At 52.6% G+C, this 14,347-nt stretch overlaps 3 protein-coding genes across 3 annotated transcripts; 1 reads left to right on the top strand and 2 right to left on the bottom strand.

Annotated features, from left to right (window-relative positions):
* Positions 1–45: 45 nt before the first annotated feature.
* IUM83_00503 (M96 mating-specific protein family) lies at positions 46–390 on the bottom strand (the record flags this gene model as incomplete). Its single annotated transcript, XM_067924279.1, has 1 exon — positions 46–390. One exon carries the CDS (start codon positions 388–390, stop codon positions 46–48), a length of 345 nt encoding a protein of 114 aa, XP_067789061.1.
* Positions 391–655: 265 nt separating this feature from the next.
* On the bottom strand, positions 656–2,282 carry IUM83_00502 (M96 mating-specific protein family; the record flags this gene model as incomplete). The annotated part of the gene is made up of 3 exons (XM_067924278.1): positions 656–1,096; positions 1,166–1,504; positions 1,584–2,282. 3 exons carry the CDS (start codon positions 2,280–2,282, stop codon positions 656–658), a joined length of 1,479 nt encoding a protein of 492 aa, XP_067789062.1.
* Positions 2,283–2,485: 203 nt separating this feature from the next.
* Positions 2,486–3,806, top strand: IUM83_00501 (putative glucokinase; the record flags this gene model as incomplete). Its single annotated transcript, XM_067924277.1, has 7 exons — positions 2,486–2,674; positions 2,762–2,908; positions 2,971–3,061; positions 3,145–3,230; positions 3,297–3,557; positions 3,631–3,687; positions 3,753–3,806. 7 exons carry the CDS (start codon positions 2,486–2,488, stop codon positions 3,804–3,806), a joined length of 885 nt encoding a protein of 294 aa, XP_067789063.1.
* Positions 3,807–14,347: the final 10,541 nt, after the last annotated feature.

Here is a 14,347-nt window from a genome sequence, read left to right as displayed (position 1 = left end):
CAGCTCCACACTCGACTGCTGCAACTTCAGATTGCCGATTGCCCCTCATGCAAACCCGCGAGTGTCGGAGTCCCAGCTCAACGGAGGCGCCGACGGCTGGTACTCGTGAGCAAGAGGAACAGGCTGGACAGTTGGCAGTTGGTCTTCGTAGCTTGGATCGCCCAGCAGCGGCTCCTCCATGTCGCTCACCATCATCGCAGCGGTCGGCACGCGCGCCATCTCATTGTATCGCCGCCTCTGGAGGCAGCAACGGCGGTACAGGAAGCAGAAGAGGTACGAGCTGCACAGGAAGACGGCCACGAAGCACACGAGCAGTGCGTCCGCCCACTGCATCCGCTGCAGCCGCGCGGTCTGCTGCTGCGAGGATGGTGCATCCACGTCGACCCACATCTTGAAGCGCGAATGCTTTTTTTTTCTCTGTTGGGAACAATTTTTGGATAAATGAACCAAAAATGTGGACCCGATTGGTGCAAAAACTTCAACCTCCTCTGGGTACAGGGTTTGTTTGCTCAGTAATGACACTGAGCTCAGATTGGTGTTTATCGTCAAAACCCGATTCATTGCTACATGACGTTGGTGGGCAAAGCGCACGGCATCATATATCTCGTACAATTACGCAGTCGTAGAGCAGTTAGCATACACGCATGCTTTCTCCTTAGCCGACGGGCTGGTTCACCGCCTGGTCCATGAGCGAGTTCTCGATGAGCTCCTGGCTGGCCGTGATGCTGTTGGCCGCAGCGCCCATCATAAACTTGGTCATAGCATCCATCACCGGTGAGTCCTTTTCCGGCTGCTCTTGTCCGTGTTCGAGCGACACCAGTGAGCACATTTGGAGGAGGCAGCGTGGCCCAACAGTTTGGGACGGAGGAACGGATGATCGCTTGGCCACGGCGTAGCATTGGTGACGGTGCGTGAGGCCTGCGAACGGTTCGTCCACTACTTCCAATGGAGTTTTGATCGAGATGAATACTACCACCACGCGATCTTCCTCCACGTAGCGACGCAGGACTTGCTTCACTCGGAACATGGCATGCGTCGAGCCTACATACATCTCCTTCGCAAAATTCTCAACAATCGTGTCGGATTCGTCTAAGATCTGTAACATAGATAAAATAGAGCGTGAGCAGCGAAGACACGAAAGCTGGTGCAATCTATGATAGCATACCTTCGCAGCCTTTTCATACACCTTGCCTCTGTGCTTGTCAGCACCCTTGAAATGGTCCCACACTGCCGTTGCTGTAGTGTCCATATCGAAAGGTAGCACTTTGTTCGAGAAGACATCCAGATAAATACCATCGTCTCCCTCTCGCACTTGAGTGTCCTTATATGTGACCTCCATCGAGTTGAGGCCATTTGTGCAGAATACAGCATCCATTTCACGATATGCGCCTTCAAGAATCACGAGCATATCTTCAAAATCGCCGAGGTCCGAATGGTAGTTCACCATGCGGCCTGCCGCGAAATCTGTCGTGTCGGGCGTAACTGTTCGAGCGCACTCCATTAGCTGCACAACAATCAACCATTGCATGAGTTTATCACAACACTGCCACGACGAACGCACAATGACCGTGTGTGTACAATACCTGGTTCTTTGCACGTTTTAGCAGCAGCATCTGCATGCTTTTGGCAGCCTTCAGTTGGCTCTCCAGCACGAGTTTCAGGCGCGCATTCTCGATCTCCGACTTCTCTCGCCTCTTGCGCTGCTGCTGCGCGACCGGTTTCCACACTGACTGCTCAGCGACCGACGCAGGCACGAGCGCGCCGTTGTGTCCGCCACTTGCGTCACTCTGCCCATCCTGTTTGATTAGCTTCGTGGACGCTCTGTGCTGCTGCAGACCCTCCAGCTCCGCCTCCAACTGGGTCACCTTCTCTCTCAGGTACGCCACCTCGATGCGGCGCTCGTTCCTGGCTCGGTTCGAGTCGCCAGTCACCCAGCTCTTGCGCAGCAGCTTCTTGGCCGTCGGGCAGCGCGGCGCCCGCGTGCGCTTGGGCTGCTGCTCGGTTCGACGCGGTGAACCGTCCTCGTCCGTGGTGGTGTGGTGGTTGGACGCTGGAGACGACACCGACGCCGCGTTCTGGGGCGGAGAGGCCACGGACGACGAGGAGCCGGGCGAGTCCTTGGCCGCCGGCGGGAAGCTCAGCGCCCACTCCATCTCCTGCTTGTTGAGCACCTCCGCGGACTGCGCGAGAGGCGGCGCGGCGTTGCTGGCGCCCGCGAACTCGTCCACGAAGGACAGCGCGGCCTCGAAGGCCGCCATCTCGTCGTCCGCCAGAAACGCCATGCTGCGACGCTTTTCAACTGTGACAAGAGCACTTTGCTCGTTCCGCAGGTGCGGGTTTCGGCCAATGGCTGGGCAGAAAATGGATATTAGCCAATGACGAGACGCGTTGAACTTGAATATAGTGTGCATCACACCAATACCTTTTCTGAATTGCACTTTTGACACGCGAAGTCGCAAAAGTCAAGCGGCGGTGCAGGAGTGCAATGACCATGGCGACGGGGGAGAAAGTGTTCGCCGGCGTGGATATCGGTGGCACGAGCGTCAAAGTGGGCACCGTGACAGCGAGAGGAAAAATACTCGCTCGGGCGCAGGAAGCCTATGAACCCGACAGTCGTCATCCGCAGGACGTCGTGGATTTGGCAACTGCGGTGCTGGACAAACTGCTGTGCAAGGTGCGCTCAGTACAAGACGGAAAACCTATCAATGGATATGTCGACAATATGCTGACCGACGCCGTAAAACTACTGATGACGTGCCAGGAGAATATGAGCCTGGGAGATGTATCCGGTGAGAGCGTGGGCTGCCCTAGCGTCGTGGAAGACTGCGGCGTCGTCCATGCGGGCAGTGCCTTGAACTGGGGAGCCGTGCCGCTTCAACGAATGTTTGCGGATAGACTGAATAAACCAGTGAGTGCAAATACGTTGCACGTGTCGTTGGAGGTGCCGAGCTAACGAATGGAGATGTGCAGGTCACGGTGTGCAACGATGCTGACGCTGCCGTATTAGCCGAGCAGTGGGTGGGCTCGGCTAAGGGCGACATCAAAACGTTTACCATGCTTAGTACGGGGAATCAGCTCCAGCACTAGCGTTCGGGAAAAGGGGTTGATGACGGAAATGGATATATCGATGATATTCGGGTGCAGCTCTGGGCACGGGTGTGGGCTTTGGGGCTGTAATCAATGGCCAGTTAGCACGCGGCGGACAGAACATTGTGGAAGGAGGCCACCTGGTACGAGTAAGCTCTTGGCATGTTTGTTGCGTTTGATAGTTTGCTAATGGAGCAGGTATGTGATAGATCGTAGAGCGGAACGGACGACTATGCAGCTGCACCCAGACAGGCTGTCTTGAAGCCTATAGCTCAGGTGGCGCGTTGGTTGCGCGAGTCAAGGAGAACTTGCTTGCAGGCAAGCTGCGATGCTATTCCAATGTTCTCAAGCACTCGGTCTTGTACAGGAAAAAATCGAGTGTTGCCGGCCATCCAGATTCGGAAATCGCTGAGGTAATTTTCAAGCATGCCGCAGACGGTGACGAGTTGTGTAAGAGCCTCGTTGATGAAGTAAGTGTGGGCGTGATTAGTGTTTTTAAGGCATATCCTTCGGTAGTGCTAAGATCCCATGCACACGTGCCAGGCCGCTGACTCCATGAGCTTTGCCTGCGTAAACTACGCGCGAATGATGGATCCGGAGGTAACAATAGTGCTTACAGGTGAGCAATGCAGCGCACAATTCTAACCGGGAGCTGCCATTCGAAGGTCATCGTGCTTTCTGGGGGTGTTGCCGAAGCGGGGGAGGCGTACATCGAGTAGATTCGCCGTCCATACGCGAAGTACACATGGGACTTCCCTGACCCGATACGTCAGCCGATCTCGTTCCATTCCTGCACAGCACCGTTTTATTGACTCTGGGCGCGAAGGTGCTCATTAGACCTCGAGGTCAGAAGCTGCCTACCCTGCACGGTAGGGCCTAGTTGCCCAAGCACAACCTTTGTTCCCTTTTCCGCCTGCTACTGATCGAGAGTACCATTACGATGACACGAGCTCAGCTACTCCATTTATTCCACTACGGCTAGCACAATACGAAAGATTCCGAGTTGGACGATCGGATTCTGATTAAATGGGCAGATCGTGATTTTCGTGCAGTGAAAGTGACGGTAGAACTTGGTACGCGGTACCCAAGCGCCTGGAAGTTGTCCAAAATGGCGTGGTCCACGTCTTCATCTTCGTCACTATCAGGCAATAATGGACCGAAGTGATGACGCGCGCGCTTGCTCGCGCGTAAACTCTCCAGCTCCTGGAGCTGTAAGAAACCCCGACGAGCAATGTGCCTCTCTTCCGAGGCTTCCTCGGGACGAAGAGAGCTCGAAGTCGGGCCAGATCGGGCTGAAGAAAGCGAGGATCGGGTGCTGGGAGTGGTGCGAGCCATGATGATCGGTAGCGAGATGGGATTTTGAAGAATGACATGCAGCGACCGAGTGAAAAGCAGAGAGAATTCGCGCGATTCGTGCACGCACGAAGGAGCCGACCAAGTGAACGACTGATCATATCTTCTCAGCTCTTTCAATATCAATCCCTTGGTCAGCTCTCGGCCGAGAGATGAATACCCTAACATGTCGCACCTTCGTTTTCCCTTATTGCACAGCTCACCGCGTAGTTGTCAAATTCTGATTTGGAGGTCTATTGAGAAGGCGAGCGCGGGCCACGATTCCAGTATCATCTGTGACGGATTCATGTAACGATACATGATTCGTCAAATTCTTCATACGTAAATTGTCAATTGGTACATTTGGTGTACACGTCAATTGATAATTTGACCAATGATAGTTGAGAAGAAGTTTTTGTCATTAGTTTACCGAACGTAGCTACAACACGGTAGTGCTGCAACTTGCTAGCGACGAGTTAAAACTTAATGTCATTCCTCAATTTACCGTCGTGTGTGCATTACTACATAACATGGTAGCACTTGTTGGTCCAAGCATCGTCTTGCCAAGCCTTCCTCTGCTGGACCGTCGAGCCCAAGCCCTATTTTCAAGTCACGATGGAAGAGACCAGCGTGCCCCAGAATTTTGGCGAGCTCCTCGAAGCTCTCGGCCGCCAACAATTCAACTTCCAGGCCCTCATGCAGCATCAGTTTGCTGTAAGCGAGGCGCGCCTCGACGCTCTCGCCTCCAAGCCACCAGCGGCTCGGAAAGCACAGCCGCCTACCTATCGAGGCAAGCTGACTGAAGACCTGAAGCTCTGGGTTTTCACCATCGAGCAATACTATGCTGATTACCACCCCCAGATGGTGGAGGAGTCACCACAGTTTGTCACGATGATTTCCTGCCGTCTGGGAGTGACGCCGATGAATTGGTACCGGCAGTTTTCAACGGAATGTGAGTCTACGGGGAAAACGAGGTCGTGGGCGACGTTCAAGGGCGCCATGCGTCGCCGCTTCCTGCCGCCCGATCACGAAATTGTGCTTCGCGAGCGCATGTGGGCACTCAGCCAAAAAGGGACTCTGCACGACTACATCGCAGAGTTTCAAAACCTGCTGATTCAGTGCACCCAGCAAATCTCGCCGCTGGAGCTGCGCTTCTACTTTCAGCAGGGGCTAAAACTGGCGACTTCGAACCATCTGCGTGAACATCATCCCAGCAATTTGGATGAAGCAATGGATTTGGCGCTTCGTTTCGATCACTCAGGTGTGATGGCTCCACTACCGAAGCGTGACTGGGAGGCGAATGCCATCTGTCACCGTTGCAAGGAGCCGTGTCATATTGCGCCCAATTGCCCCAAGAAGTAAGCCTTCTTTTGAAAGGGGGTCATGTGACGGATTCATGTAACGATACATGATTCGTCAAATTCTTCATACGTAAATTGTCAATTGGTACATTTGGTGTACACGTCAATTGATAATTTGACCAATGATAGTTGAGAAGAAGTTTTGTCATTAGTTTACCGAACGTAGCTACAACACGGTAGTGCTGCAACTTGCTAGCGACAAGTTAAAACTTAATGTCATTCCTCAATTTACCGTCGTGTGTGCATTACTACATAACATGGTAGCACTTGTTGGTCCAAGCATCGTCTTGCCAAGCCTTCCTCTGCTGGACCGTCGAGCCCAAGCCCTATTTTCAAGTCACGATGGAAGAGACCAGCGTGCCCCAGAATTTTGGCGAGCTCCTCGAAGCTCTCGGCCGCCAACAATTCAACTTCCAGGCCCTCATGCAGCATCAGTTTGCTGTAAGCGAGGCGCGCCTCGACGCTCTCGCCTCCAAGCCACCAGCGGCTCGGAAAGCACAGCCGCCTACCTATCGAGGCAAGCTGACTGAAGACCTGAAGCTCTGGGTTTTCACCATCGAGCAATACTATGCTGATTACCACCCCCAGATGGTGGAGGAGTCACCACAGTTTGTCACGATGATTTCCTGCCGTCTGGGAGTGACGCCGATGAATTGGTACCGGCAGTTTTCAACGGAATGTGAGTCTACGGGGAAAACGAGGTCGTGGGCGACGTTCAAGGGCGCCATGCGTCGCCGCTTCCTGCCGCCCGATCACGAAATTGTGCTTCGCGAGCGCATGTGGGCACTCAGCCAAAAAGGGACTCTGCACGACTACATCGCAGAGTTTCAAAACCTGCTGATTCAGTGCACCCAGCAAATCTCGCCGCTGGAGCTGCGCTTCTACTTTCAGCAGGGGCTAAAACTGGCGACTTCAAACCATCTGCGTGAACATCATCCCAGCAATTTGGATGAAGCAATGGATTTGGCGCTTCGTTTCGATCACTCAGGTGTGATGGCTCCACTACCGAAGCGTGACTGGGAGGCGAATGCCATCTGTCACCGTTGCAAGGAGCCGTGTCATATTGCGCCCAATTGCCCCAAGAAGTAAGCCTTCTTTTGAAAGGGGTCATGTGACGGATTCATGTAACGATACATGATTCGTCAAATTCTTCATACGTAAATTGTCAATTGGTACATTTGGTGTACACGTCAATTGATAATTTGACCAATGATAGTTGAGAAGAAGTTTTTGTCATTAGTTTACCGAACGTAGCTACAACACGGTAGTGCTGCAACTTGCTAGCGACAAGTTAAAACTTAATGTCATTCCTCAATTTACCGTCGTGTGTGCATTACTACATAACATGGTAGCACTTGTTGGTCCAAGCATCGTCTTGCCAAGCCTTCCTCTGCTGGACCGTCGAGCCCAAGCCCTATTTTCAAGTCACGATGGAAGAGACCAGCGTGCCCCAGAATTTTGGCGAGCTCCTCGAAGCTCTCGGCCGCCAACAATTCAACTTCCAGGCCCTCATGCAGCATCAGTTTGCTGTAAGCGAGGCGCGCCTCGACGCTCTCGCCTCCAAGCCACCAGCGGCTCGGAAAGCACAGCCGCCTACCTATCGAGGCAAGCTGACTGAAGACCTGAAGCTCTGGTTTTCACCATCGAGCAATACTATGCTGATTACCACCCCCAGATGGTGGAGGAGTCACCACAGTTTGTCACGATGATTTCCTGCCGTCTGGGAGTGACGCCGATGAATTGGTACCGGCAGTTTTCAACGGAATGTGAGTCTACGGGGAAAACGAGGTCGTGGGCGACGTTCAAGGGCGCCATGCGTCGCCGCTTCCTGCCGCCCGATCACGAAATTGTGCTTCGCGAGCGCATGTGGGCACTCAGCCAAAAAGGGACTCTGCACGACTACATCGCAGAGTTTCAAAACCTGCTGATTCAGTGCACCCAGCAAATCTCGCCGCTGGAGCTGCGCTTCTACTTTCAGCAGGGGCTAAAACTGGCGACTTCGAACCATCTGCGTGAACATCATCCCAGCAATCTGGATGAAGCAATGGATTTGGCGCTTCGTTTCGATCACTCAGGTGTGATGGCTCCACTACCGAAGCGTGACTGGGAGGCGAATGCCATCTGTCACCGTTGCAAGGAGCCGTGTCATATTGCGCCCAATTGCCCCAAGAAGTAAGCCTTCTTTTGAAAGGGGGTCATGTGACGGATTCATGTAACGATACATGATTCGTCAAATTCTTCATACGTAAATTGTCAATTGGTACATTTGGTGTACACGTCAATTGATAATTTGACCAATGATAGTTGAGAAGAAGTTTTTGTCATTAGTTTACCGAACGTAGCTACAACACGGTAGTGCTGCAACTTGCTAGCGACAAGTTAAAACTTAATGTCATTCCTCAATTTACCGTCGTGTGTGCATTACTACATAACATGGTAGCACTTGTTGGTCCAAGCATCGTCTTGCCAAGCCTTCCTCTGCTGGACCGTCGAGCCCAAGCCCTATTTTCAAGTCACGATGGAAGAGACCAGCGTGCCCCAGAATTTTGGCGAGCTCCTCGAAGCTCTCGGCCGCCAACAATTCAACTTCCAGGCCCTCATGCAGCATCAGTTTGCTGTAAGCGAGGCGCGCCTCGACGCTCTCGCCTCCAAGCCACCAGCGGCTCGGAAAGCACAGCCGCCTACCTATCGAGGCAAGCTGACTGAAGACCTGAAGCTCTGGTTTTCACCATCGAGCAATACTATGCTGATTACCACCCCCAGATGGTGGAGGAGTCACCACAGTTTGTCACGATGATTTCCTGCCGTCTGGGAGTGACGCCGATGAATTGGTACCGGCAGTTTTCAACGGAATGTGAGTCTACGGGGAAAACGAGGTCGTGGGCGACGTTCAAGGGCGCCATGCGTCGCCGCTTCCTGCCGCCCGATCACGAAATTGTGCTTCGCGAGCGCATGTGGGCACTCAGCCAAAAAGGGACTCTGCACGACTACATCGCAGAGTTTCAAAACCTGCTGATTCAGTGCACCCAGCAAATCTCGCCGCTGGAGCTGCGCTTCTACTTTCAGCAGGGGCTAAAACTGGCGACTTCGAACCATCTGCGTGAACATCATCCCAGCAATCTGGATGAAGCAATGGATTTGGCGCTTCGTTTCGATCACTCAGGTGTGATGGCTCCACTACCGAAGCGTGACTGGGAGGCGAATGCCATCTGTCACCGTTGCAAGGAGCCGTGTCATATTGCGCCCAATTGCCCCAAGAAGTAAGCCTTCTTTTGAAAGGGGGTCATGTGACGGATTCATGTAACGATACATGATTCGTCAAATTCTTCATACGTAAATTGTCAATTGGTACATTTGGTGTACACGTCAATTGATAATTTGACCAATGATAGTTGAGAAGAAGTTTTTGTCATTAGTTTACCGAACGTAGCTACAACACGGTAGTGCTGCAACTTGCTAGCGACAAGTTAAAACTTAATGTCATTCCTCAATTTACCGTCGTGTGTGCATTACTACATAACATGGTAGCACTTGTTGGTCCAAGCATCGTCTTGCCAAGCCTTCCTCTGCTGGACCGTCGAGCCCAAGCCCTATTTTCAAGTCACGATGGAAGAGACCAGCGTGCCCCAGAATTTTGGCGAGCTCCTCGAAGCTCTCGGCCGCCAACAATTCAACTTCCAGGCCCTCATGCAGCATCAGTTTGCTGTAAGCGAGGCGCGCCTCGACGCTCTCGCCTCCAAGCCACCAGCGGCTCGGAAAGCACAGCCGCCTACCTATCGAGGCAAGCTGACTGAAGACCTGGAAGCTCTGGGTTTTCACCATCGAGCAATACTATGCTGATTACCACCCCCAGATGGTGGAGGAGTCACCACAGTTTGTCACGATGATTTCCTGCCGTCTGGGAGTGACGCCGATGAATTGGTACCGGCAGTTTTCAACGGAATGTGAGTCTACGGGGAAAACGAGGTCGTGGGCGACGTTCAAGGGCGCCATGCGTCGCCGCTTCCTGCCGCCCGATCACGAAATTGTGCTTCGCGAGCGCATGTGGGCACTCAGCCAAAAAGGGACTCTGCACGACTACATCGCAGAGTTTCAAAACCTGCTGATTCAGTGCACCCAGCAAATCTCGCCGCTGGAGCTGCGCTTCTACTTTCAGCAGGGGCTAAAACTGGCGACTTCGAACCATCTGCGTGAACATCATCCCAGCAATCTGGATGAAGCAATGGATTTGGCGCTTCGTTTCGATCACTCAGGTGTGATGGCTCCACTACCGAAGCGTGACTGGGAGGCGAATGCCATCTGTCACCGTTGCAAGGAGCCGTGTCATATTGCGCCCAATTGCCCCAAGAAGTAAGCCTTCTTTTGAAAGGGGGTCATGTGACGGATTCATGTAACGATACATGATTCGTCAAATTCTTCATACGTAAATTGTCAATTGGTACATTTGGTGTACACGTCAATTGATAATTTGACCAATGATAGTTGAGAAGAAGTTTTTGTCATTAGTTTACCGAACGTAGCTACAACACGGTAGTGCTGCAACTTGCTAGCGACAAGTTAAAACTTAATGTCATTCCTCAATTTACCGTCGTGTGTGCATTACTACATAACATGGTAGCACTTGTTGGTCCAAGCATCGTCTTGCCAAGCCTTCCTCTGCTGGACCGTCGAGCCCAAGCCCTATTTTCAAGTCACGATGGAAGAGACCAGCGTGCCCCAGAATTTTGGCGAGCTCCTCGAAGCTCTCGGCCGCCAACAATTCAACTTCCAGGCCCTCATGCAGCATCAGTTTGCTGTAAGCGAGGCGCGCCTCGACGCTCTCGCCTCCAAGCCACCAGCGGCTCGGAAAGCACAGCCGCCTACCTATCGAGGCAAGCTGACTGAAGACCTGAAGCTCTGGTTTTCACCATCGAGCAATACTATGCTGATTACCACCCCCAGATGGTGGAGGAGTCACCACAGTTTGTCACGATGATTTCCTGCCGTCTGGGAGTGACGCCGATGAATTGGTACCGGCAGTTTTCAACGGAATGTGAGTCTGCGGGGAAAACGAGGTCGTGGGCGACGTTCAAGGGCGCCATGCGTCGCCGCTTCCTGCCGCCCGATCACGAAATTGTGCTTCGCGAGCGCATGTGGGCACTCAGCCAAAAAGGGACTCTGCACGACTACATCGCAGAGTTTCAAAACCTGCTGATTCAGTGCACCCAGCAAATCTCGCCGCTGGAGCTGCGCTTCTACTTTCAGCAGGGGCTAAAACTGGCGACTTCGAACCATCTGCGTGAACATCATCCCAGCAATCTGGATGAAGCAATGGATTTGGCGCTTCGTTTCGATCACTCAGGTGTGATGGCTCCACTACCGAAGCGTGACTGGGAGGCGAATGCCATCTGTCACCGTTGCAAGGAGCCGTGTCATATTGCGCCCAATTGCCCCAAGAAGTAAGCCTTCTTTTGAAAGGGGGTCATGTGACGGATTCATGTAACGATACATGATTCGTCAAATTCTTCATACGTAAATTGTCAATTGGTACATTTGGTGTACACGTCAATTGATAATTTGACCAATGATAGTTGAGAAGAAGTTTTTGTCATTAGTTTACCGAACGTAGCTACAACACGGTAGTGCTGCAACTTGCTAGCGACAAGTTAAAACTTAATGTCATTCCTCAATTTACCGTCGTGTGTGCATTACTACATAACATGGTAGCACTTGTTGGTCCAAGCATCGTCTTGCCAAGCCTTCCTCTGCTGGACCGTCGAGCCCAAGCCCTATTTTTAAGTCACGATGGTAGAGACCAGCGTGCCCCAGAATTTTGGCGAGCTCCTCGAAGCTCTCAGCCGCCAGCGATCCAACTTCCAGGCCCTCATGCAGCATCAGTTTGCTGTAAGCGAGGCACGACTCGACGCTCTCGCCTCCAAGCCACCAGCGGCTCGGAAAGCACAGCCGCCTACCTATCAAGGCAAGCTGACTGAAGACTTGAGCTCTGGTTTTTCACCATCGAGAAATACTATGCTGATTACCACCCCAGATGGTGGAGGAGTCACCGCAGTTTGTCACGATGATTTTCTGCCATCTGGGAGTGACGCCGATGAATTGGTACCGGCAGTTTTCAACGGAATGTGAGTCTACGGGGAGAACGAAGTCGTGGGCGACGTTCAAGGCCGCCATGCGTCGCCGCTTCCTGCCGCCCGATCACGAATTTGTGCTTCGCGAGCGCATGTGGGCACTCACCCAAAAAGGGACTCTGCACGACTACATCGCAGAGTCTCAAAGCCTGCTGATTCAGTGCACCCAGCAAATCTCGCCGCTGGAGCTGCGCTTCTACTTTCAGCAGGGGCTAAAACCGGCGACTTCGAACCATCTGCGTGAACGTCATCCCAGCAATTTGGATGAAGCAATGGATTTGGCGCTTCGTTTCGATCACTCAGGTGTGATGGCTCCACTACCGAAGCGTGATTGGGAGGCGAATGCCATCTGTCACCGCTGCAAGGAGCCGGGTCATATTGCGCCCAATTGCCCCAAGAAGTAAGCCTTCTTTTGAAAGGGGGTCATGTGACGGATTCATGTAACGATACATGATTCGTCAAATTCTTCATACGTAAATTGTCAATTGGTACATTTGGTGTACACGTCAATTGATAATTTGACCAATGATAGTTGAGAAGAAGTTTTTGTCATTAGTTTAGCGAACGTAGCTACAACAGGGTAGTGCTGCAACTTGCTAGCGACAAGTTAAAACTTAATGTCATTCCTCAATTTACCGTCGTGTGTGCATTACTACATAACATAGTAGCACTTGAAGAGTCCAAGCATCGTCTTGCCAAGCCTTCCTCTGCTGGACCGTCGAGCCCAAGCCCCATTTTCAAGTCACGATGGAAGAGACCAGCGTGCCCCAAAATTTTGGCGAGCTCCTCGAAGCTCTCAGCCGCCAACAATCCAACTTCCAGGCCCTCATGCAGCATCAGTTTGCTGTAAGCGAGGCGCGCCTCGACGCTCTCGCCTCCAAGCCACCAGCGGCTCGGAAAGCACAGCCGCCTACCTATCAAGGCAAGCTGACTGAAGACCTGGAGCTCTGGGTTTTCACCATCGAGCACTACTATGCTGATTACCACCCCCAGATGGTGGAGGAGTCACCGCAGTTTGTCACGATGATTTCCTGCCGTCTGGGAGTGACGCCGATGAATTGGTACCGGCAGTTTTCAACGGAACGTGAGTCTGCGGGGAAAACGAGGTCGTGGGCGACGTTCAAGGGCGCCATGCGTCGCCGCTTCCTGCCGCCCGATCACGAAATTGTGCTTCGCGAGCGCATGTGGGCACTCAGCCAAAAAGGGACTCTGCACGACTACATCGCAGAGTTTCAAAACCTGCTGATTCAGTGCACCCAGCAAATCTCGCCGCTGGAGCTGCGCTTCTACTTTCAGCAGGGGCTAAAACTGGCGACTTCGAACCATCTGCGTGAACATCATCCCAGCAATCTGGATGAAGCAATGGATTTGGCGCTTCGTTTCGATCACTCAGGTGTGATGGCTCCACTACCGAAGCGTGACTGGGAGGCGAATGCCATCTGTCACCGTTGCAAGGAGCCGTGTCATATTGCGCCCAATTGCCCCAAGAAGTAAGCCTTCTTTTGAAAGGGGTCATGTGACGGATTCATGTAACGATACATGATTCGTCAAATTCTTCATACGTAAATTGTCAATTGGTACATTTGGTGTACACGTCAATTGATAATTTGACCAATGATAGTTGAGAAGAAGTTTTGTCATTAGTTTACCGAACGTAGCTACAACACGGTAGTGCTGCAACTTGCTAGCGACAAGTTAAAACTTAATGTCATTCCTCAATTTACCGTCGTGTGTGCATTACTACATAACATGGTAGCACTTGTTGGTCCAAGCATCGTCTTGCCAAGCCTTCCTCTGCTGGACCGTCGAGCCCAAGCCCTATTTTCAAGTCACGATGGAAGAGACCAGCGTGCCCCAGAATTTTGGCGAGCTCCTCGAAGCTCTCGGCCGCCAACAATTCAACTTCCAGGCCCTCATGCAGCATCAGTTTGCTGTAAGCGAGGCGCGCCTCGACGCTCTCGCCTCCAAGCCACCAGCGGCTCGGAAAGCACAGCCGCCTACCTATCGAGGCAAGCTGACTGAAGACCTGGAGCTCTGGGTTTTCACCATCGAGCAATACTATGCTGATTACCACCCCCAGATGGTGGAGGAGTCACCACAGTTTGTCACGATGATTTCCTGCCGTCTGGGAGTGACGCCGATGAATTGGTACCGGCAGTTTTCAACGGAACGTGAGTCTGCGGGGAAAACGAGGTCGTGGGCGACGTTCAAGGCCGCCATGCGTCGCCGCTTCCTGCCACCCGACCACGAATTTGTGCTTCGCGAGCGCATGTGGGCACTCAGCCAAAAGGGACTCTGCACGACTACATCACAGAGTTTCAAAACCTGCTGATCCAGTGCACCCAGCAAATCTCGCCGCTGGAGCTGCGCTTCTACATTCATCAGGGGCTAAACCCGGCGATTTCGCACCATCTGCGTGAACGTCATCCCAGCAAGCAATGG

This window comes from Phytophthora cinnamomi, assembly GCF_018691715.1.
Source record: "Phytophthora cinnamomi strain GKB4 chromosome Unknown Contig53, whole genome shotgun sequence".
Taxonomy (NCBI): domain Eukaryota; phylum Oomycota; class Peronosporomycetes; order Peronosporales; family Peronosporaceae; genus Phytophthora; species Phytophthora cinnamomi.
The sequence above is the reverse complement of the archived record's forward strand: the minus strand, read 5'-3'. Positions and strand labels throughout refer to the sequence as shown.